Source organism: Pongo abelii, chromosome 7, assembly GCF_028885655.2.
Source record: "Pongo abelii isolate AG06213 chromosome 7, NHGRI_mPonAbe1-v2.0_pri, whole genome shotgun sequence".
NCBI lineage: Eukaryota > Metazoa > Chordata > Mammalia > Primates > Hominidae > Pongo > Pongo abelii.
The window spans coordinates 92,028,933-92,053,934 of record NC_071992.2 but is presented as its reverse complement, the minus strand read 5'-3'; the positions used below and the strand labels follow the sequence as shown (position 1 = coordinate 92,053,934).

Genomic DNA, 25,002 nt, shown 5'->3' with positions numbered 1-25,002 from the left:
TTATTCTGTAAATCTTAGCTATGCCACTGCTGGTGGATTAATCTGTTTATGCAGTTAGCCTCTATGCTGGGGCTGTGTAGCACTAATCCGTGAAAGGCCCACTGTTCTCTTTCATCCTGCGATCATTTGTCTCTCACTGTGCTGATGTCACATTTTAATGAATTTTTAGCAATCTGAGTAATGCCAGATAACCAGGCTCGCAACTCCCCACAGCATGGCATGCTGTTTTCATTGCAGCACAAAAAATAAAAATCATATTCCCCTGTTCAGGTAGGAATTACATAAATTAGGAGAAGAAGGTAAAATGGGATTTGAAGCACCAGGCTGCTCAATTTCATAAAATCTTTAATGACCATATAAATTAACCCTGGAAAGGCAAAAGGTCACCGACACACATTTGCATACACTCTTCTATTTGCTTTTGATAAGCAGAGCTTTTATGCAGAGAACATGATACAATTAACCCTTCAATAACCATACAAAATGTTGCTATGGACATTTTAAGTGTCAAGCATTAACTGAAAATTACACACTGAATAAAATTTTCATTGCAAATGCTATAGTGATTGAAAGGGGAAATCGTGGCCCTCTCCACACCCCATGTTTTATTAATAACGTTCTGACAGCAGAATGAAATATCCACTGTCATATGTAGCAGCTGAGCACCAAAAAAAAAAAAAAAAAAAAATCTATTTAGGGCCTCACTTGCCAGCCATGCTCTACAACTGTGTGAGCAGGATAACAACAGAAGGCGACAGTTCTGGGCTCAATAGGAAACTCTAAAAAGCTAAAGAGAAAACAAGGACATTTAATACATTCAAAATAAGAGTTTGTTTCAACTGTGAGTCCTCAAAGGCACCATACAAATCCATTTATTCCATTTTTGCCCTTTGCCTCTGCACAAAAGCAGAGGGATGGCCCTTGTTTAGGGGGTCAATCATCTGAGGGTTTGAGGGAAGCTTCCCTTTCAGGCAAATACACTCAGAAATTTTACTTCAAGAAGAGAAAGAAACAACACCTCTTCTGACGCTAGCCTGCTTTCACCCGTCAGTGATAATTACTGATCAAACACAGGCTCCCTCCTCCCAGCACCAGGCCATGCTGGTAGGTAAAGTGGCTGGTGGCTGAGCTGAATTTGGGAGGCTGGAGGGCTGAGATCAACTGGATTGGGCTGTGTCCCTCCCAAGTCCACACACATGACATGATCTCTAGTTCGCGACCTATGACAGCTTGTGGCAATTACTTTTCAACTCATCCTGGGGAAGGGATGCAAGAATTCTTGGAGTAGATTTACTGGGCCTTTCCCCCAGGGCTGGAAAATAAAGTGTCAGAGTGCTACTGAGTGTCCTTATCTTGAGGGGACATAAAATTGTAAGGGCTATCGCAACTCACATTAATAAAACATTGTGTGTCAGGAGAAGAAAAAGAAAATTATGAAGGCACTAAAAGAAAAGCTAAAGTATATAATCTGGGTCTCATCAGACAGATTTTGCAGGGTCCTCTTCTTCATTTTCTGGTATGTGTTTTAAGTGTGAGAGAAATTCCCAGACATGTTCTTCTATACATCACTGTGGTGTCTGACCTCAGCCTGACCCTAGCAACAGTTTGAGAAATCTGAATGTGAACAAAGACTCTGTGTCAGCAGCAGGGAAAGATTGTGGGATAGACGCTCCCCATCAACTTAATCGCAAACAGCAGTTCTGAGGCCATAACTTTGCCCGGCTCCTCCAAGCCACAACTCATAACCTTTAGAGGTGGATTTGCCTGCAATGCCTCTGCTTCTGTGACTTCTTTCCCCTCTCTCTTTTCAGGTTCTTCCTTTGAAGTAGGCAGGCAATTAGCTCTAATGCTCAAGCAATTCAGACCTGTTTTGTGGTTTAGAAGGGGAAAGCTGTTTATTACAGGTAGGCTCTTTGGAGCCATAAGAACTTTGCAAATTTTTAATCATGCAAAAAATAATCAAAAGGTAACTTATACACACCATAAAGTTTCATAAAAGTCAGAATAAAAGGGCACTTTTATTCTCAAAGAGGGTTTTAGAAATAAATTTGACATTCATTGTATAAATAGACTTTAGAGTCAAGAGTATGAATGTGGAGAAACCACTTTTCTTTGGAAACCCTGTAGGTTAGAACTCGGGTTAAGGGAAGGAGTGGCTACATTCTAACTTTCAAGCACCACATATCCTCAGTTGTAAAATACTATGAAATGTAAGGGAAATATATATATAACACTAAATGTATTAAAAAGATACTGTAGAACTGAGGAAAATATATTACATAAAATTCCAAAATAAAGATGCCAAAGCGGTTTTCATTTTCGTCAATAAGCCTCTTCACTAATATATTACATGCAATAATAGTGAAAGTATTATATCATTTCGTGATACTGTTGTATTCAGCATAAGTATACATGTATACAGCATATGTATATGCCACATGCATTTTATTCTTTTGCCTCATGAAATACAGAAAATACAATATTTCTATATTAATCTTTATGATATGTTTATACTTAAGCTTACCATGTATATCAAGGTCCATTTGAACATCCCAATTTTCAGACAAATGGTAATACATATTCATTTTTACATGTTTCAAAATAATAGAAAGAAGGCAAAATACTGTAGTCTTATAGAAATATGTTACAACAAACTTCCCCCAGCATTTTTGACATGTCTAAAATGAACTTATAAGTTACTCTACATATACACATTGGCTATATTTAAAATAAATTTTTTTGAATGACTAGCTTAGAGTATTTTCATTTGAACAATATGAAACAATTAGAAAACTGCTATTAGTTTATCCTACAACATTATACAATTTCTAAGCAAATGTACATCAGTGGTATCCGTTTGATCTAAGCACCACCCAATTGTACTTATTTCCCATTGTCCTTCTCTCTCTCTTTCTCTCTTTCTTTCAGACAGAGTCCCACTCTGTCGCCCAGGCTGGAATGCAGTGGCACTCTCAGCTCACTGCAACTTCTGTCTCCTGGGTTCAAGCAATCCTCCCACCTCAGGCTCCCAAGTGGCTGGGACCACAGGCATGCACCACCATATCCAGCTAATTTTTACATTTTTAGTAGAGATGAGGTCTCATCATGTTGGCCAGGCTGGTTTCAAACTCCTGGCCTCAAGTGATCCGCCAACTCAGCCTTTCAAAGTGCTGGGATTACAGGCATGAGCCACCGTGCCTGGCCTTTATTTCCCATTGTCTTAACATACAATTGGGTTTGGGATCCCTCTCCTCTAAGTCTGCTACGAAAGCACTTCATACTTTTTCAACCCATGAAGTGATCATATAAAGAGGAAACATAGTAACTTAGACATCTTTAGTTTTATATTAACATATTGAGTATCTCTGTACAAGACACCTGGCTTGTGAACTTTCTTTCCTAGACTCCTCCATGATCTCCTTGCCCAATCAAGCCCCACTCAAATCTATCCTCCAAATGATCTACTTAAATCTGACGTCCCTACTTAAAATCTTCCAGTGACTCCTACCACTTACAAAGAAATAACTCAACCTTCTGTACATAGCGAGATTATGTCCAAGATACCTGGTCCTTGTCTGTCACCCCAGTTTCATCTTTGTTCACTTCCTACATAACACTTAGTGCTTGGGAACAGTCTTCTTACACTTTAGAGTGTCACATTCACCCAAGAGACCTGTTACTGGACCCCATCTTGAAAGGTTCTAATGTAGTAGGTCTAGAGTTGAACTTGAGAATTTGCCTCTCTGTTGAGTTTCCAGGTAATGCCGATGTTCCTGATCCAGCTCACATTTTGTAACCACCGTTGAAGAAACCCAACTGTTTGTAGTGCTTTCTCCCTTCCTATATGTGCCATTACATTTCCTTATCTTATTTAGAACAACTTTTCTTCACTGTGTAAATTCCACTTTTCCTTTAAATCATCTTGGGAAATATCAGTTTCAACATCTATAAAAATGGAGTTAATAATAATTATCTCATAGGTTTGTTATGGAATAACATACACAAATTGGTGAGCACAAGCTTAGTAAAAATAAATATTAAAAATCATAGCTGTATTATTACTAGTACTATTGAGTACTATTGTTTTCTTCTCTAAAAATTCTCCTCTGAACCCTGAACTAGGATTAGTGTTTCTGGATAAATGCTTTTTTCCCCTCACCTGTATATTGATGTTAAACCATTCACCACAATTTAATTTGTGGAAATTATCTGTATATTGCCTACTTGCTGTAATAGGTAAACATTTTTTGAAAATAGTGAATATCTTATCCATCTTTGTGCCAGAAGCAGCTGGAACAGTGCCTGGAATACAGTAGGCAGGCAATACATGTTAGTTGGAACAGTGAATTGGGTTTAGAAAGCAAAATTTGGGAAAGAAAAGGAAGAGTCCACATGCTACCCCAACCCCTATTTCCCTTTAATAAGATGTAAAAGGGGTGTTTGATTTTGTCTTGGTAGTCTGGCTTTGGTTTTTTTTTTTTTCTTTTTGCATTTCCCTCTCTACTAAATCATATTTATTATTCAACCCTCTCCAGTCTGGTTTCTGTTCACATTAACTCCTCCTCTCAAAGTCACCAATGACTCCCATGCTGAGTTCAGTGGTTACTTCTCTGCATCTTACTTCACTTTCTTTGCTCAACCGATGTTACTCCTCCCTTCTTCTGGAAAATCGTGCCTCTCTTTGGATTGTATTGCATCAGGTAATTGTGATTTTCATCCTGCCTCTCTGAGAATTTCCTCTTATTCTCCTTTGCTGGGGCCTCCTCTATTAAACAACAACTAAATACTTGAGTGTCTCCAGTATTAGTACTAAGCCCTTTCTCTGTCTACATTACCTCCCTAGATGATCTCATCCAGACTCATGGCTTTATATTTTGTAACTCTACTGGATGTCCAAAAAGTCTATCTAGTTTAGTATGCCAAAATCAGAGCTCTTAATGCTCCTCAACTCATCTTACTCCATTTCCCCAACTTTACCATTGCCATTAACATGCCACCACTCAGCACAAGCAAGAGTCAACCCCTAGTCTTCTCGTTCCCACTCATATGCATCCTATCCATCAGTAAATCATACTATTTCTACTTCCAAGATACTTTATGTATACTGAATCCATCTACTTTACATTTTCCCTGTCAGTACCTTTAATCTCTTACCTATATTCCTGCAATGGTCTTATAACTAGATAAGACTTATTCTTGTGTTCCTATAATTTATTCTGCACAACTAAATAAAATCAATCCATTCTCCTGCTTGAAACCTGTCATAGCTTACTATTTCACTTAGAATAACATAACAACTCCTTACTAGGCTGAAACAATTAAGCCCTTGCCTACTTTTCTGGCTGCAAGTTATGCTACACTCCTCCTCACTCCCTCATCTTTCTCCATGTTAGCTTTCTTTCTCTTCCTGGAATGGGACCAATTTTTTCCAAACTCTGATGTACATTTTCCCAGACTCTGCATAATTGGCTCCTTTTCATTAACCTGGACTCGGCTCACTTGTCATTTCCTCAGAGAACTTCTCTGACTACTGCTCCTAAAGTAGCTGATGAGCTGTCACACAAGTAAGGTCCTCAGATTTTAGCAGAATCACTACCACCTGAGAGGCTTGCTGGATTCCACCTCCAGTGTTTCTGATTCAGTAGGTCTGGGTTGGGGCTCAGTAATTTGCATTCTTACAAGTTCCTAGGTTGCACTGATGCTGTTTGAAAGGGGACCACACTTTGAGAACCTCTGTTCTAACATATCACCTCTTTAACACTTCCTTTATCACATTTATTGCAATCTGAAAATACTTTTTTGTTTATTTGTTTAGAGATATTATCTAAAGTGAGGGACTTCATCTGTCTTATTCACAATGTATGCTCCGCAGTCTCTGGCATATAGAAGATACTCACTAATATTTTAAATAAAACTGATGATTTCTAATTTGACTATTTGTGCAACTAAGTCTACGTTGTGATGTCATCAATTGAGATGGAGAAAAGAGGAGAACAAATAGTTTTGCAGAAAAGGAAGTTCAATTTGGAATTTGTTGTATTTAGCCTCACTACAGAACATCTAGATGAAAACATCCAGAAGGTATGGGAATATCTAAGTCTAAAGATTCTCAGACAGATTGAAGTGATAATGTAGATTTTGATGTCTTTGTTTACAAAGCAATAAAGAAACATATTGACAGGAAGTAATCTCTTTTTAGCTTGAAATTTTTGCCATAACTCTTGATTTTTGTCATATCACTGCTGGGTCATTAATGAAATCTTTTCATTGGTTTGAGGTGGGGGAAGGAGAGTAGGTTTATTCTATTTCATATTAAATATGTTCTCTAGATTTTTAAGAGAAAATAAGATTTTAAAAAGTATTGATGAGACATGCATAGGTAAAGGTAAACTTAACTTTGAAGCTGGAATTTTTTATGAGGAATGTCCTGACTTTATATGGAAGGGATGTTTTCACTTGCAAAATTGTTTTTATTTTAAGTATTCCAATATATCGTGAATGCAAAGGACCTTTGGTAATCATTTATTGTTCTGTATAGCAGGTTATTATTCCAATTGGATAAATCTGGAAACTGAGGTCATATTTATATAGCAGAAATAAATGAGGTGTGTTGTAGTAGTAGGAGTGAATTTCCTTTTAAATTATCTGAATATAATGCAGCTAAGAAGGTGTAACTGCCATTTTTTAACAAATATATGTATGTATGTATATATATATATATACATATATATATATATATATACACCAAAGCAAAAGGATTAGAGGATATGTTGACATAACTATGCAAAATCCAATGAATTCAATAATTACCAAAAATAACTCCATCAACTAGGCTTTTTGACTTGTGAAAAATAATAATTTTTCACAGCTTATTAATATATACTTTGTATAAAACCTATAATTTAGGTGAAGTTTCATAGTGTATAAATATTGATGTGAAAAATTATTAGCAGAAGTTTTAACTTATTCTTTAAGAAGCTACAAACATCGACAAAAAAGAAAAAAAAAAAAAAAAAAGAGTCCAGGCACAAACCTTATATCCTTCAGAAACATTCACTCAAGATGGATTACAGACCTAACTGCAAAACACAAAACTATAAAACTCCTAGAAGATAACATAAGGGAAAATCTGGATGACTTTGGGTTTGGCAACAACTTTTTAGATACCACACTAAAGGCATAATCTATGAAAGAAAGAATTGATAAGTTGGACTTCATTAAAATTAAAATTTTTGCTCTTTGAAAGATACTGTTGGAAAATAATGAGACAAGCCACAGACTGGAAGAAAAGATTTGGAAAATACATATCTGATAAAGACTGTCATCTGAAATATACAAAGAACTCTTACAACTCTTACAAGCAAATAAACAACTCAATTAAAAAATTGGCCAAAGACCTTAACAGACACCACACCAAAGAAGATATACAGATGGCAAATAGGCATATGAAAGATTACATGTATGAAAAAATCCACATCACATGTCATCAGGGAAATGCAAATAAAAACAACAATGAGATACAACTACACACCTATGAAAATGGCCAAAATCCAGAATACTGACAACATCAAATGCTGGTGATGATGTGGGGCAACAGGAACTCTCATTCATTGCTGGTGGGAATGCAAAATGGTACAACCACTTTGGAAGACAGTTTGGTGGTTTCTTACAAAACTAAACATGCTCTTATCATACAATCTAGTAATGGTACTCCTTGGCATTTATCAAAGGGAGTTGAAAATTTATGTCCACACAAAAGCCTGGACACAGATGCTCATAGTAGTTTTATTCGTAATTTCCAAAACTTGGAATCAACCAAGATGTTCTCAGTAGGTGAATAAATAAGCTGTGATATATGAAGACAATGATATATATATACATTATTTAGCACTAAAAGGAAATAAACTATCAAGCCATGTAAAGACATAGAGAAAACTTAAATGCATATTACTAAGTGAAAGAAGCCAACCTAAAAAAATCTACATACTGTTTGATTCCAACTATATGACATTCTGGAAAAAGTCAAACTAAAGAGACCATAAAGGATCCCTGGTTTACAGGGGTCAAGGAGGTGGAAACAATGAATAGACTGGCACAGAAGATTTATAGGGAAGTGAAACTGTTCTATATGATATTATAATGATGGATACATGTCATTATGCTTTTGTCCACACCCATAAAATGTACAACACTAAGAGTAATCCCTAATGAAAACTACAGTCTTCAAGTGATAATGTTTTGTCAATACAGATTCATCATTGAACAAGTGTACCACTCTGGTGGGGAGGGCAGTGATAATGAAGGAGGCTATGCATGTATGTGTCAGGGGAGAGGGTATTGGGGAAATTTGCTGTGAACCTAAAACTGCTCTAAAATGTAAAGTCAATTTACATATACTTCCAATTATTTAATTTATTTCATTTTGCTTTTTACTTATTTGAATAAGGCATATGATCAGATCTAATTAGAGAAGTTCCAGAGAATGTTTATTACATCAATTATGAGAGTGACAAAAGCAACTCATTTAGGACAAGGAAATATTTTGAGAAGGAGTAGGAACCATTACCTGAGGTTGATCTCAACTGCTGCTCTGTAAGATCATCATCACAAGTCCTGGCTCCCAATGAGGCAGTTTCTGCAGAAGACATTAGAGTGAAAGGTAATCAGCATGCCATATCCAGCTCTCACATCATGGCTAATTATCACAAGAACCCAAAATTTGGCAGTCAGGAGAGATAAGTATCAGGTGAATCTCAGGTGAGTCTCCAGCACACATTATATCCTAGTGAGCAGTAGCTGGTAAAATGAGCCCAGGGAGTGATAGGATTAGATTTAATTCTTAATTATTAGCAGCACAGAACAAACACACTGATAGAGAAAATATGGGAGCAGGAAAGGCTCATTATGATTTTTGTCATTGGACTATTTGGCCAAGCCTACATTTTATAGGATTATGTGTTATAGTGACAATAGCACATTACATAAATTATGAGCATACTTTTACTTCTCTGATAAGGTATCAAAAAGAAAAGAAAAAAAATCATTACTGTATACAATAGCTGATGTGCCAAAGCAAACATCAGGCACCGGAGGGGGCACCCGAAGAATAAGTCCAAGTCATCAGCAAATCCACATCTTTATTCTCATTTTTATTTGAGCTTTAGAGCAAAAGTGCCAACAATGTCTTGGTTTACAAAACTCAACACCAAACACAAATCATTATTGTTAACTAACTGCGTGTTTCGTTTTCGCACCCTATTGTAGGGGAACCAATGGAATAAACAAAACAACTAGACCTCAGAAATTTCCTTCGACATCTCATTCCTTCTCCACACCAAGCCACCACCTGCTGTTGATTCCATTTTACCAAGTCTCTTATCATGGGTGCTCTCTATTCCCTCTGTCTTCTTCTCTTTCCTGACCATTTCAGCAGCCTCTATAATCATCTATATGCCTCAAATTCCCTGTCTTTCCAATCCAATCCCTCATAAAATCTCAAGAGTTATCTTTTTAGAAAATAGAATCTTGAGTACAAATCATTTCGTCATCACTTCTGGGTATGGGTGAATTACTTAGCCTCGCTAAACCTCAAGCCCCTCATGCATAAAATGAAGATAGAATTATGTAAATAGTAACAGTAATAGAAAATAATACAGCTAAAGGTGTAACATGATGTAATCTTTAAAGTCTGAAAAGACCAGATGTTATCAGGAAGTTAAAAAAAAAAGTCACATAATTCTTAACTGCCAAAGGGAATCACGTTTATTTACTATTTCTATCAATAGCATCTCTGGTTGATTCTGAAGGCTTTAATTAAACAAATAATTAACCTTGAAAATAGAAGTGCATACCAAGGCACTATTATTGCATTTACTAATTGTCTTTCCTGCTGCGTATAAAACCTTTGGCCTTTAGTAGTAATCTATTTAAAAACAATACAATCATAATAAACACTCAGTGCCCCCCCCACCAAAAAACCATTATGTTAAATTCGTCATGAAAGAAAAAATTTATTCTCTGTCTTTACTTATAAATCCACGAGTAGCTTCCAAATAAATCACAGCCTTAATGGACATCCTACATGTCACTCAAGAAGTCCACCTTCTTTCTCTTGACAACTTCTTATAAAGTTATGCCTTGATTAACGTGGTTCCTTTGACTTTGAATACCTTTTTGTTCTTCCCCTGTGAGCCTCCTATTCTTCCCTCAGAACCAAAAGCACGTGAAACCTCCTCTGTGCACCCATGATGATTAGCTTACATGTATGTTTCAGCACTTATCATGATGTATTAATTTTTACATGGTCCAAGTATGTTTCCCCAATAAATTTCGAGTTGTTCAAATGCAGCTTTTCATTTCACAGATTCTCAAGTAAGGACAGAGTAAGACATCAAAGTCACCTAAGACACTTTGATACAAAATACTAACCTACATCCTATATCCTAAAACAGATGAATCTGAAGATGAGAATTTTCCTATAGCTTCCCAGAGCTTCAGGACTCTAACTTGAGAGCTCTGTCAACTATATCACAGATAATACAAATGCAGATAATACTCCCTGCTCTCTCTCTATATATGTGTGTGCATGTAAAAACCATTTCTCTTTTTTCTAGCGAAGAATCAACATAATTTATCAGAAAATCTCTACCACTACCCCCACATACACATTTCAACGTATCATATAGACTTGTTCAAAATGAATGTCAGTAGTACCTAGGTGACTTTGACCAAATAACTGCTATTCCTTAAAGATTAATGAAAATAAAAATAAAACGACAAATTATTGAGTTCATATCTCTGCCAGATACTGTGATAAGCTATTTGTATAGAAATCATCATGTAATCCTCACAATAACATAATGAGGCAATTATTAATCCTTCTTTTACAAATCAAGAAGCTAGAGCTTAAAGAGGTTAAAGTAATTTGCCTCAGGTCACAAAGTTAGAAACCAATGGCCTGGAATGAAACCCTTGTCTGTCTGGTATAAAAGTCTGTCAAATTTTCAATGTATCTAGTTGTAATACCACAATATTTGGGAGCCTGTAAAGGTTTTCCTAGTCTTAGCAAAGGCCGGAAACCAAGTTGTGGGGAAAGCAACTTTTCTCTAGACCTCTGAAAATTCTGCTGTTTCATAACTTATGTATGTTCCTTGAATATAAAATATAACCAAATAATAATTTGGTGCCATATTAAAGTTACTTCATTTGATAGTGATTTAATGAAATGCACAAAATGTCAAAATCAGCAACTGTTGTTTAATCTTACAAATTAGGTCATGTGGCACTTAGAGACTGCTCCAATGAGAACTACTTGTACAAATAATCTCATAAAAGAATGTTTAGATCCTCAATAATGTTTCTCTCTTCATACAAATAATATAAATATTTTAATAAAGGAGCTTTTAACTTACAAAATGAAATGATTAATCTATATTCTTCTGCCTGTGTAAAATGCAAATGTTTAAAACCTAGTAATGATACATAGCATCTTACAATATATCACTTTAATAACTGGTCTGTAATAACAAATCTGACTGCTGTTAACACGATTTGTCTCTTTTGCTGGTAATTTAGATTACTAATTTGTGTTCTCTAGCACCTGACCTTCCTTGTTTCAATAGTATTTTTAAAAAATGCCATTGACTTAGTTTATCCAGTATTCTACTCTATCCTGTCAATTTGGTGATAATCACACATTTGAAAATTATGCCAAATTATGCTATTTTTATTAACACAATGTGGCAGTAATCAACATTATTTTCTGTGGAATAGTGTATTGATCATCACAATCAGCATCAATAACAACATTTTACAGAATATCTGCTCTGTGCCAAGTACTGAATGATATCTTTATTTGCGTTATGACACCCATAGCAAGTGATGGAGCTGCGATTTGAACCCACACAGTTTTATTTCAGGGATAGTTCTCTTAACCACAATGATATATTGAACCATAGTTTTTAAATCATACAAGTAGCTTTCCTTTTTTTGATTCTGCATTTATTTCTAGCGTTCATTTTTGTCATTCTCATTCAGGCCTGAATTCTGCTAATCACCTATTTCCTTAGTGTAACCCAAATGGTTACACCTACAAAAAACAAGATTAATGCCAAAATGTTTAAGGTTCCCATTCCTTAAATGGAGTCTCGCTCTGTAACCCAGGCTAGAGTGCAGTGGCGCGATCTTGACTCACTGCAACCTCCACCTCCCAGGTCCCGGTTCAAGAAGCAATTCTCCTGCCCCAGCCTCCTGAGTAGCTGGGATTACAGCCACGCACTACTATGCCCAGCTAATTTTTGTATTTTGAGTAGAGATGGGGTTTCCTCATGTTGATCAAACTGGTCTTGAACTCCTGACCTTGTGATCTGCCCACCTCGGCCTCCCAAAGTGCTGGAATTACAGGCGTGAACCACCGCGCCTGGCTGGTCAATTCTTTCTAATCGTAAGAATGAAAGTTCTCACGGCCCTCTCTCTCACTACCTTTTATTGCCACACCTACCCCTAACCCTCTCCATAATGAGTCTCCAACTCATTACTCCTTTCTACCTTTTCCTTCCCTGTACAAGCAATATTTATTCTGGTAAGTAAACTGACAACTTTCAGGTATTTAATCTCAGTTCAAAAATCATCAAGTTCCCATCTGGCAAATCTTCTGCTCCTACCCGCCCCCCACCCCTGGCTAATTGGGGTAACAATTTTGCAAAACTATAATCCATACAAATCTCATGGCCAGGAAAATATTTGGAATTTTAATTTTTTGACAGTCTAGATATTTATGCAGAGAATTATAAGATTAAGATATGGGAATAAATTTAACCTGTACTGGACGATTGCAACAGCCATGGGCAAAATTTGGGATGCATTCAGCACAAGTTTAGAGGTAACTGGAATTTTTAAAATAATGGATATATGTTCAAGTTGCCAAGCATAGTACTAATACTATTTGCCTACAAAACCTCCACATCTCACCTCCCTCCAATAACTTGCTAATGCATTAAACAATAAAGCATAGTACTATTCTTACAAAATGTTTAGCACATAAAATAAAATACATACCACCAGAGTAAATATTAAGCCAACTGGTGTAAAATAGTAAAGGGAAAGAAAAACATTTTCTGTATTCCTATGCAGCATTATGAATCCCATGTTATTTTCATTTACAATAAGCCCAACTCTTACTTTTTTTTAAATTGCAGAAAAAGACTAAATTCTATGATAGAGTTCACAAGTGTCAAACAACCTTCACACCACAACCCCTCTAGCCATGCCTTTTGTGTTTTACTTTTGAAGCTTCTCCCACTTCTACTGAAGCTATGTGACTAACTGTAAAAGGATATTTTAGAGCCTATGAATACAATAAAAGATATTAGCAGCACTCTAATTGTAAACTAATAAATTATCATTTTTGGAAACCTGTTAGGTGCTAGGCATGTATCCTGCATTTCCTTACTTAATCCTCACAGTAATCTGCAACAGAAAAAAATCACTGTGTTTACGGAAGAGATGAGATATCAAAGCTCAGACAGTTTAACTTTTTCCAAAGGCACAGAGCAGCAGAAGTGAGATTTGAATGAGTGTCTGACTCCAAAGCTCTGTACCTCCCCGCTGGAAAGGACTGCCTCTGGGCAGTCCTCAGGACTCCTGGGCCAGGCAGCCTGAAAACTAAATTATTTTCCTCCTAAAAAAAATAGCTCACATCGCTTCAAAGCAAATTCATCATAACAAGCTTAGTATTTAGAAGAATACATAAAATTCAACATTTATTATTATCTTAGTAGTTGATATTTTAACAATGTCCTCTGAACTTGCCTTGGCATTGCAAAAGTCAAGTCAGTGTGTTCAGATAAAGCAAGTTCACAATTCAAAATGATTTCAAGTGGTCTTCTCCATCCTTTTCCTATGTGGATACAAAGACTGCTCTTCTAAAAAAGCTGAGCAACTCAGCATGCTACCATATGGTTTTGAGTAACCAAGCAACATCATCTTTGTTGACCTGTAGTGCTTTCTCTTAAATTATTTCTTCCAGGCAGTAATAGATTGAAGTGCATTGGATGCTCCAGTGTCAATTATCTGAATGGGGCTGGATTTGTAATTTTTTATTTTCTGGAAAAGTAAAGCTCTTTTCCCCTGCCCTGTCTGTTTTTACCCAGAAGTTATTTTTATATAGTAAGGGAGTACTATCTCCTGGGGCCTCCTCAGCCAGGAATTTGTGATCACTTCTTTCTGCTTCTTGAGTCATCTATGACCTCAGTGTAATGGGGCCTCAAAAGAATTTAATATGTTCCGGATATAAATTAGTTTCAATAACTTACTTATACATCTTTTTAATGTCTTATATTTTAAAGTGCTTTTATTAAAATGTTTTTTCTTAAATTTACTAATTCCTAATGTATTTCTCCATATAAGAATCTATTTCATTTCTGATTGTTTTGAAATTAAAAGATCAACCTTCTGTGAGGATAATTTCAGTATAAAATTGTGTTTCCATCTATCAACCAGTTGCCCAATTATCTAGATTTAAGTCCTTATAGCAGGGGTCCCTAACCCCTGGGCTGTGGATCGCTCCTGGTCCCTGGCTTGTTAGGAACGGGCCACACTGCAGGAGGTGAGTTCCTGCAAGCAAGCGTTATCGCCTGAGCTCCACCTCGCGTCAGATTAGAGGCAGCATTAGATTCTCATGGTAGCATGAACCCTATTATGAACTGCACATGCAAGGGATGTAGGTCGTGTGCTCCTTGTGAGAATCTCATGCCTGATGATCTGAGGTGGAACAGTTTCATCCCCAAACCATCTACACCTGACCACTCCGTCTGTGGAAAAACTGTCTTCCATGAAACCAGTTCCTGGTGCCAAAAAGGTTGGAGACCACTGTCTTATGGGATTCATCAAAATTTTTATTGTCTAGAACAAGTTTTATTCCTCAGCATACTGTGCTGGCTTTGCTAGGTTGCTCATCAGCATAGGAACTGATCCCTATCCATAAACTGATCCCTCTTCCACCCAATAATAGCCTTTGTTTGTGCTGAGCACTGGCTAGTTATTTCAACTCTTTGCTTCCTATCTCAAAACCAGCTTTTATTTTATTGTGGTAAGAATACTAAACATGAGGTTTACTATCTTAACAAATGTTTATGTGCACAATATAGTATTGTTGCCTATAGGTATAATGTTGTGCAGCAGATCTCTAGAACTTACTCCTATTACTTAACTGAAACTTTACGTCCTTTGTTTATAACTCCCCATTTCTCCTACCCCTCAGTCCCTGGCAACCACCATTCTACTCTTTGATTTATAAATTTGACTATTTTAAGTACTTTAGACTGCTTTAATGGAATCATACAATATTTCTCTTTTCATGATAGGGTTCATCCAATGTTGTCTCATAGCTAGTTTTTAATTCATGAAAGCCTCTATTTTCTACTTCACAGTTACTAAATTTTTCAAATAGCTATATACTAGGTCAAAAGCCTTTTGAAATTATTTTTTAACAGAGAAGAAAAAGATAGTTATTCAGCAGTACTTCTTTATCTTTACTTCCTTTAACTGTTTCAAAGACTCCTTACAGGGTGATATGGTTTGGATGTTTGTCCCCTCTGGAACTCATGTTGAAATGTGTTTCCCAGTGTTGGAGGCAAGGCCTGGTGGGAGGTGATCGGATCAGAAGGGCAAATCCCTCATGAATGGCTTAGCACCATTCCCTTGGTGATAAGTGAGTTCTCACTCAGTTCATGCAAGATGTGGTTGTTTAAAAGAGTCTGGGACCTTCCCTTCCCTCTCCCTTTTGATCCCACTCTTGCCATGTGATGTGCCTGCTTTCCCTTTGCCTTCTGCCATGATTGGAAGCTTACTGAGGCCATCACCAAGAGCAGATACTGGTGCAATGCTTATACAGCCTACAGAACCATAAGCCAATTAAGCTTCTTTTCCTTATAAATTACTCTGCCTCAGATATTTCTTCATAGTGATGCAAAAAAGGCCTAACATACAAAGGTACCTGTACTCTCAAGTAAGCTGCATTTCTTTGGCTCAGTGATATTATTTGGTTCTTGGAAGCTTCTATAACTTCTCTTACACTTTCGTCTCAAAGACCTGTGATGATAGGTGCCTCCCTCTAAGACTGCACTGTTTTTAAATGACTACAACCGTAGAGTTGAATCAATGTCACCAGTTTTTAAAAATGCTTTCTTGACTCTCTAATTTCATAATTCCCAATATTTTATTTTCATCACAATGAGTTACTTGGGCATATTTCTTTGGAGACATTATCCATGAAACCATCATTCACTCTTGCTGTGAAGAATCAGAGAACATAACCCCTGTGCTGAAATAATGGTCAATTCTTTCTTAACTATCTGAGATTTATTCTTTTGTTTGAGAAGTTTGAGCAAGCAAAGATAAAAGGTGAAACATCAGTGACATAAAATTGCCAACTTCTGCTGCAGCAACCCTGCCCTCAGAAACCTATGTTGTTCAAAGAGGTATTTCATTAGGAGAATGTTGGCTGCTCTTCGAGCAAGGAAGAAACGCCATGGAGTTAAGAACCAAATCCAAATACACTTGGGCCTGAATCCCAGCTCCACCAGTTTCTAGCTATTTGATACTGTCCAAGTTACTTAACCCCCCTGACATTCAGGATTCTATATGTGAAAGTGGAAACAATAGTAAGTTTGCAGGATGGTATTAAGGAGCAAAGTTAATAAATACAAAGTGTGTAGTATTGAATAAGTAGTAGTTGTACTTGTGCATAATTCTTCTCTGGCTTTGATCAATCCTGCCGAACACAAGTTACTTAAAGAAAAGACTATATCAATTTGGTACTATGGCTTTTTAGATTGTATTTATATGTAATGTACTCTTTGTCCATCAGTTGAGTTAGTGTTTTAGGCCTTTAAAATATCACTATTATTTGTGTAGATATTTTGGAAGTAACAAATGTTAACAAGACTAAACATCGATTTCTTAAGCATTGTAGTTTGAAAGTTTTTTTTAAGTAAATCCCTAAGCAAATTTTACACATGCCGCAATAAAAGCAGTATGTGTATCAATTTGTAAAGGCTTGGCCTTTTACAAAAATCATAGTGAGGCTCGCAGTGACTCACTCCTGTAATCCCAGCACTTTGGGAGGCTGAAGAAGGAGGATCTCCTGAGCCCAGGAGTTCGAGAGCGGCCTGGCAACAAAGTGAGACCCTGTCTCTGCAAAACATAAAAATAATTAGCCAGGTAGAGTGGCACATGCCTGTCGTCCCAGCTAATCCAGAGGCTGAGGCAGGAGGATTGGTCGAGCCCAGTAGTTTGAGGTTACAGTGAGCTATACTCATACTACTGCACTCTAGTCTCAACATCAAAGTGAGACCCTGTCTCAAAAAATGAAAATAAAAATAAAGAAAAATTAACATGACAGAATATGAACTTTGAAGGACTGGTAGTAATACACAAGTCAGCCCTAGGTAGGTTTTTTCCTTGCAAAAGAAGGGATCCTCTGCTTCCCACACCAAACTTCCACCATCCACCTTCCGGTAAGAGAAAAACTTGATGAGAAGTTACAATCTCAGGATATATAGGCCTACAAATGTGGCAGTCTGCAAAACTGAAAATTTTCATCTGTACACAAATATTGGATTTGAGTAATTTTCTAGATTATTCCCTGTGTTGCAGTCACCTAAATCATATGCCTTACTGAACTCACCATTAAGACACAAAACATTTATTTTTCTTGAAAACAATTCATAATGAAACCAAAGATAGATAATACTTTAGAACTTTCACAAAGGCAGTGTTTAATAGGAAATGCATAAAATAAGAAGCTCAATAAGGAACGCTTTTCTTCAATCTGTAAAAATTTAAACTGATCTATTAATATGTTGGCACCAGTGTCCTCATCTGTAAAATGGGGATACAATTACCTTCTTTCTTGCTATCACACCTAGTCACTGTAAGGATGAAATGTAAGTTGCTATCACCATCTCTAGGTATGCATGCAAAACAAATAAATAAAATCTTGCTACTATACTTTCTAAATATTTAATGTTTATATATCCTGCCATGGAATGCATCGCTACTACTTATAATAAACTACCCTTTACAGTTATATACATGGGAGAAATTATTGCTTCTCGTAGGTAGGGTTATTTATTTTGTGAATTATATATGGCCATAAAAGAAAATCCTCAGATAACTAGATAATGTTTTTTACCAACATGATAACTGTTGAAATAAATTTGCCATTAACCTAAGATGCAGTAAAGTTTCCTAAATTCTATGTAAATAATCCTTGGCTTGGAACTTTCTGCATCTCATCACATTCAAAAAGGTCAAATTTATATAGTTATATACACCAAATTATACTTATGAGAACTAACCTAGGCAATGATGGATACAAACATAAGTGAAAGAAATCTGGAAACGAAAAGTTAGTGAAAGTATTCATAGCCCCAGAAAAGGAAGATTAGAAAAGCTAGCTTGGAGCCAAGAATGAAAAATGTGCTATTGGAACCTGCTATGAATTTTCAAGACAATACTTATGCATATCCATGAAATGTTTATTTAATAAATCATTCATTAATGAGAAAACAGATTGATGAGATTTGGCACACTGCTCTCTTTGGACTGTGTGAGCAGTAGAAAAAATGGTTTCTGAGACATAGCCAATTTATTTTTTCCCATGCCCGGATGCATGTATTGGCAAAGAGTTCCTTGGATCTTGGCAGCATGGGGGTTTTAAGCAGAGGTGCCATGATCATATTTTCATCTGCGGGATGCTGTGCAGAGGATTAAATAGAGGAAGAGGTGTCTCACTGTTTAAAAAAAAAGAGACACTATAGCATCCATCACACTTCATATTATAACTGTCTGGAAGAAATCGTAGAGAAAGGTAGAACAGTCATTTCATTTGAGAGAAAAGAAATGTTAAAAAGTCCAAGATTAGGTCAAGAAAAAAAATGATAAGCTCAATTTTGAACATGAATTTGAGTAGAGAGATTTAGTAAACATATAAGTTTATGGGACTAGATCTTGGAAGAGAAAACTGAGTTGAATATATTTGAAGATGTTATTAACCAATGACTTGTGAGTAAATGACACTTCTTAGAATATATAGAGTATGGACAATGAAGACTAAGGGCAAAACTCTAGGGAACAAAAATTAAGAAATTAAGTGACATTGAAGGATGACAAACGATCCTGAGAATGAACAAAGAGGGGCTGGGAGTGGTGGCTCATGGCTGTAATCCTAGCACTTTAAGAGGCCAACATGGGGGATCACTTGAGGCCAGAAGTTCAAGACCAGCCTGGTCAATAGAGCAAGACCCCATCTCTACAACAAATAAAAACAAAATTAGCCAGGCATGGTGGAGCACACTTGCCGTCCTAGTTACTCAGGATGCTGAGGTGGGGAGGATCGCTTGAGCCCAGGAGTTTGAGGCTGCAGTGAGCCATGATCTTGCCACTGCAATAATGAGACCATCTCAAAAAAAAAAAAAAAAAAAAAGGAGGTACACACAGGATCGGGGAGTGATTGGTAAAATAGTGGCCAAAGGAAAAAAACCTTGGAATCATAAGTATAAAATTATACAGAGAAGTCAAGTAAAATAAGGTCATTGTCGATATTGTCAGAGATGATGGTGGCTTGGACCAAGGAAGCAGTAGAGAAACTGGTATATATTTTGAAAGAGCAGTAGATAGGACTTGCCAATGGGTCTAATGAGGAATGGGAGAAAATGAAAAGAATCAATGATTATTCCAATGTTTTTGGCCCAAGAAATAAGAATTAAGATGCCATTTACTAAGATGAGAGAAAATGCAGGTGGAACAAGTTGGGAGTAAAAAGAAGGTTGAATATGTTTAGTTTGAGATTTTTTGTTTATATATGCAAGTAAAGGTGTCAAGCAGGCAAGGGTATGAAGGGGTGTGTGTATGTGTGTGTATGTGGAGAGACAGGGACAGAAACAGAGAGAGACAGAGAAACAGAGAGCAAGTGGAGGGGAAGAGAGGGCAATGCATTAACGGTAGTTTAAGTTTTCGAGATGAGATCGAACGAGATAACTGGAGAATGAAGGTCCATGATTGAGCCTGGGATTCACTCCTACACAAGGCAAAGCTGGGGGCACTATAGCAATCTACAACCAGATGCAAGAGGTGATTTATCATTGACAATATTTAGAAGTGCCAGTACATGGTAAAAACAAAAATACAAGAGGCCAACTTTTAGTCAGTTTTATTACTGTTTTTTCTTTATTTTAATTCCCTACAGGGAATGTGTTGTTTTTATTGCCTGTGCTGAGATGAAAGATTCCCACTATTTCCTCCCAAAACAAGGAAGCACCAATGAAGAAAATTTATCAGAAATGAGGTAGGAGAAAACCAAGAGAGGATGTGGTACAGACAGCCTAGTGAAAAAAAAAATCTCCAAAAGAAGGAAGAGGGCAGCTTGTTAAAAGCTGCTAGGTATTGTACTTAGGTGGACTAGGAATTGGTCATTAGGTTTGCCAAAGAACAGGTCAACAGAGTCCTTGATCAGAGCTTCTTTAGTAGAGTGGTGTGAGTGCAAACACCTCCTGAACGTGGGTAGAAAGGAAAAAGAAGATGAAAAAAATGGAGATGTCAAGTGTGGAAAATTCTCAGAAGAGTCTGCTGTAAAAATGACCAGAGAAATAGGGTGGTAACTGAAGGTAGATGTAACATTAGGGAGGGTTTTATAAGTAGGGAGATACAGGGAAGGTTGAGATGATGATGGGAATGAGCTAGTGGAAAGGGAAAAATTAATAATGCAGAAGAGTGTGAAGCAGTGACAGGTGTCATAGGATGGACCTAGGTGTAGATGTCTGAAAAACATTGAGGGTGAAAGTCAAATTATCACAAAAGTCAATGAAATTGAGACTGGGGCTTATCATCCTGAAGCTGGAGATCAGGATTATGACAATAATTGGGGAGGAGAGTTGGCAGAGTAGGAAGGACAGAGAAAAGAGGCACCGAAATGGATGCGAACAATACAAGAAAGGGACTAAAAAAGAGGTTCAGAAAGCAGAAGCCATTTGGTTTTAGCATATAATACACACCTATTGCCTGTTTGTGATACACAGTGACTGTAATCATTTTTGTTGCATAAAGATCTGGCTAGCAATCCTATCTAGCTATGAGCCAACACCACTACTTTTTCATTGTAGGTATCACGGAGGCTATAAGCAATAAAACTTATCAACAAAGATGAAAATCCCTGTGGAACATAAACACTTTCCTATTCAACTCTTAAATTAAGTTTTATGGCAATACTATCACACTGTAATTTTTGTAATATTCCCAAGTTTGATCAGAAAAACTAAACTATATATAATGCATATGGCACATGTATTTTAGGATTTTGGCACAAGATCATTAAAAGGCCTCAAAAGTGTGTGGCAAATTGGTACTCTTTGCCACACACCCATTAAATTTGCTGTCAAGACTAATCAGATAAGCATGTCATAATCATCACTAGTGTAAAAGGTGACATATAGGCTGAAGTCACACTGCCATAAACATCTTATGATTCAAACAAAAAATAATTGTGCAAAAGAGCAAATACATCATTATAATACATGATAACAGCAAGTAGTAGGGGAAAATGAACTTAAGTATGAACAATTAATTCATAAATGATTACCAGAATTCAAAAGTACAAAAATGTGCAAAATACATGGTAATCTGAAAAAAATAAAAAGGGTGTTTGGAAGGATGACGATATTGGTGGTAAAGAAATTGAATTTTTAAAATCATTTATTTTTGTTTACTTCACATATACAAACTAGAATTAAAAACATCTCTACTATGGTAAATAATTGCAGCCAAAGGCAGAATTCCCTTTGGAGGATTTTTAACAATGCTGTTACTAGGACATAGAAAGAATAGCAAAAGTACATTCACTGAAAAATGTAAGTAACATGGGAATAAACTGCATCTTTTATATGGCCAATATTTTTGTAATGTTCTCATATATATATCTCTTTACTCTGATCCTCACTTTTGTCCTCAGAGGAAGCAGATGTTGTATCACCCTAAATACTCTAGAACTCTATTTCCAGAGTGAAGAAAACCAACCTCTAATTTGCCCAAGTTTCTTGCAAGGGTTGAAAATACACTGCTTTTTGCATACACTATTAATTGTTGGGAAGAATCTCTTATATATAGCCACAAAATTAGAATGTAATAGGGTGAGGCCAAATGGAATATTGGAGAATCAGTTTTCATTTGTTCCACGGCACTGCATCTTTCCTGTGATACCCGTGAAAGGGTTGCACAATACTTATAAGCTGGTGCTGGGGCACTCTGTCTTCCTTCTTTCTGCTAAATGCATGGAGGTAATCCTGTCTCACCAAAAGTCCTATAGACAGGGACAAATGAACTTCTGCCCATTGTTCTCCCACAAGAGTGGCACCCACCACGAATGCTCCATTTCATCTCATGTCTAGTTCACCTAATGGCCTAGTTCTGGGTTTATTTATATTTACATATTCAAGGAGTATATATTGAACACTTACTAGGTGCAAGACACCCTGATAGTCCCATTACGGAAGTTCCAAAAGAATAGTTTATGGGTATTTCTGTTTAATCAATCCTTTTTATTTAGAAAGATATAAAAATGACTTACATTATTCCACATTCCATAAAATATTTCCACTTTATTCAGCATAAATGACATTAATAGGCTAACATAAGCTCTAAATGTTATAAATAAAACAGAGCCCCAACACTGTTTTATTAAAACTACCAAAAGCCCATTAAAATCATGAGGAAAAATGAATATCTTTTTGTGAGTTAAAAAAAAAAAAAAACCTTTATGAGCACATTACTTCCCCTCCCCTTCCCACACTAGTTTAAAGCATTTTGTCTGAAAGGGGAAAATGTAGTGCCTTACTATCAGGGCCCCTTCACCGTGCCTAATCAGGCTGTGAAGTTTTCTATGGTCACCAAGCTTCAACCTTTAGTGGGACCCTTGGCTCCTCCTTCATTGCTTCTATTTAGTTGGTAAGTTTACTCTGGATTTCTTTTTTTTTTTTAGGTAAGATCTCGCTGTGTCACCTAGGCTGGAGTGCAGTGTCACGAACATGGATCACTGCAGCCTCGACATCTTATGCTCAATGGATCCTCCTGCCTCCTGAATAGCTGGGACTACAGAAATGTGTCACCTTGCCTGGTTAATTTTTTAATTTTTATTTTTAATAGAGACAAGGTCTCCCTATGTTGCCCAGGCTTGCTTAGTCTCAAACTCCTGGGCTCAAGTGATCTTCCTGCCTCGGCCTCCCAAAGTGCTGGCATTATAGGCGTGAGCCACCATGAATGTTCTAGATTCATTTTTAATGCTCTTTTCTATGTGTTGGGCCCTACCTCAGTGCCAGCCTCCCAGTATGTTGACTGGCTTTGAATGAGCTCTCTGCCTCCAGGTCCTCTTGCTTCCTAAAACACCTCTTCAACAATACCATTCATACAATCAAAAGCTTTGGTACTTGCTTATTTTCTCCTTTATCAAATCCAAACTTCTTTGCTTGGCTTTCAAGGCATTCCATAATCTTAACTATCTAGTTAATTTTTATTGCTTTCTCCTAAATGGTCATTAATAGTCTTTTAGTTTAGTTTCTTGCTTCTCCCGCAGTCTTATCAATTGTCTTTCATCTCTGAGTCTGCATCATGCCATTCTTCCTCTTAACCCTAAGGACAATGCCAAAATAAACAAGCAAATAAAGAAACACACAAAGAGAGAAATAAATAAAACCTTATTTCATTTTCCTTCCCTACTCAATTTTCATATCCTCATACCTCCATCAGCCATATCAAATCCCAGTTTCAATGTTCCCCTAAACATTACTGAACTTGAATTCCCTCAAAATGTCCTAATTTACCTGGTTTATGGTGACAAGTTCATTGATTCTGTCCTCTAGGCAGCCTCTAAACTCCTTGAGGGCAGGGAACTTTCACTTTTCTATCTCTCCCAGCCCCAGGCCAAATGCTAAACCCAGAGCTGTTGCTCAGCGGATTCCTTTCAAGTGATTTCTACAACCAATAATGGCAGTAGTAGAAGAATCTTCCAGATACTACAGAAGGGTCCTTTTCTCCACTTCATTCTGATTCTGATTCCAATTAATTCATCAAGTATTTGCCACATTTGCTATTAGATGCAAGTATCTGGTATTCTTGCTCAATGGGACAAGAGTTTAAAATCCAATTGAAATAGGCTAAAGAGGGAGACAAGTTCTTCACGGTTATATGCCAGCTTTGTTAGCAATTCTTTCTCCTTTTCTCTCCCAATACACATTGTAGAAATAAGTTACCCTGCACCGTTTTCCTTTTCCCTAGTCCCTTCCTGTTACTGGTTTGTGAATGTGCAAGTTGTATGCATTTAATTCTTTGAAGTCCAAACACATTCTTGCTTGAAAGAAAAGCTCTGGTGGATGAAATAAGAGTATACAATTACTGCAAAATGGTAATAAAATCACCTCCCCACATTTCCCTTGAGAACCATGGTCAAGGAAGATCTGGCTGAGAGGGCTGAAACAGACTGTCAACTTGACTTTTAATTTTATGAACTATGAGAATTTGGACAAAAAAAATCTTCAAAGGGTCAATATCATTTCTACAAATGAGAAGAAGACTGAGTGTGAAAAGGCTGCTTTGAAGCAGGCTTGGAGGAAAAAAATCTTATGAGCAAGTATCAATAGTACTTTCTCAATTTCTCATTTTTTTTTCTTTAAAAGGGATTTTATTTCTTTTAAGCACAGGAATTGCAGTTAAAAATTATTTTATAACCCTTAAAATGAGAACATTTGCCTATTAAGCTCCAACAATCCACAACATTCTATCTGTAAAGCGTATCATTTGGCCTCCTGCTGTTTCATTTAACTTTAGCTGAACCTTTTTTTTAAAGTGTTTCCTAATCTACCCTAATTTGCTTAAACCCCTGATCTGCCATTTCTCAAACTGTTTGTTTACATCTCACTGGAAATGTGTTAACAGTTAACAAAGTGTTTTAAGAAC

The 25,002-nt window shown here is 36.7% G+C and overlaps 1 protein-coding gene across 10 annotated transcripts in view; it reads right to left on the bottom strand.

Moving 5' to 3' along the window:
- The window catches only part of ZFHX4 (zinc finger homeobox 4), a 186,552-nt gene that overhangs the window by 24,925 nt on the left and 136,625 nt on the right, over positions 1–25,002 (bottom strand). For all 10 annotated transcript variants that reach the window (XM_024251267.3, XM_024251265.3, XM_063726698.1 and 7 more), the window contains exon 5: positions 8,567–8,635. In XM_024251267.3, the coding sequence (XP_024107035.3) occupies positions 8,567–8,635 (69 nt within the window). The remainder of the gene's footprint in view (positions 1–8,566; positions 8,636–25,002) is intronic.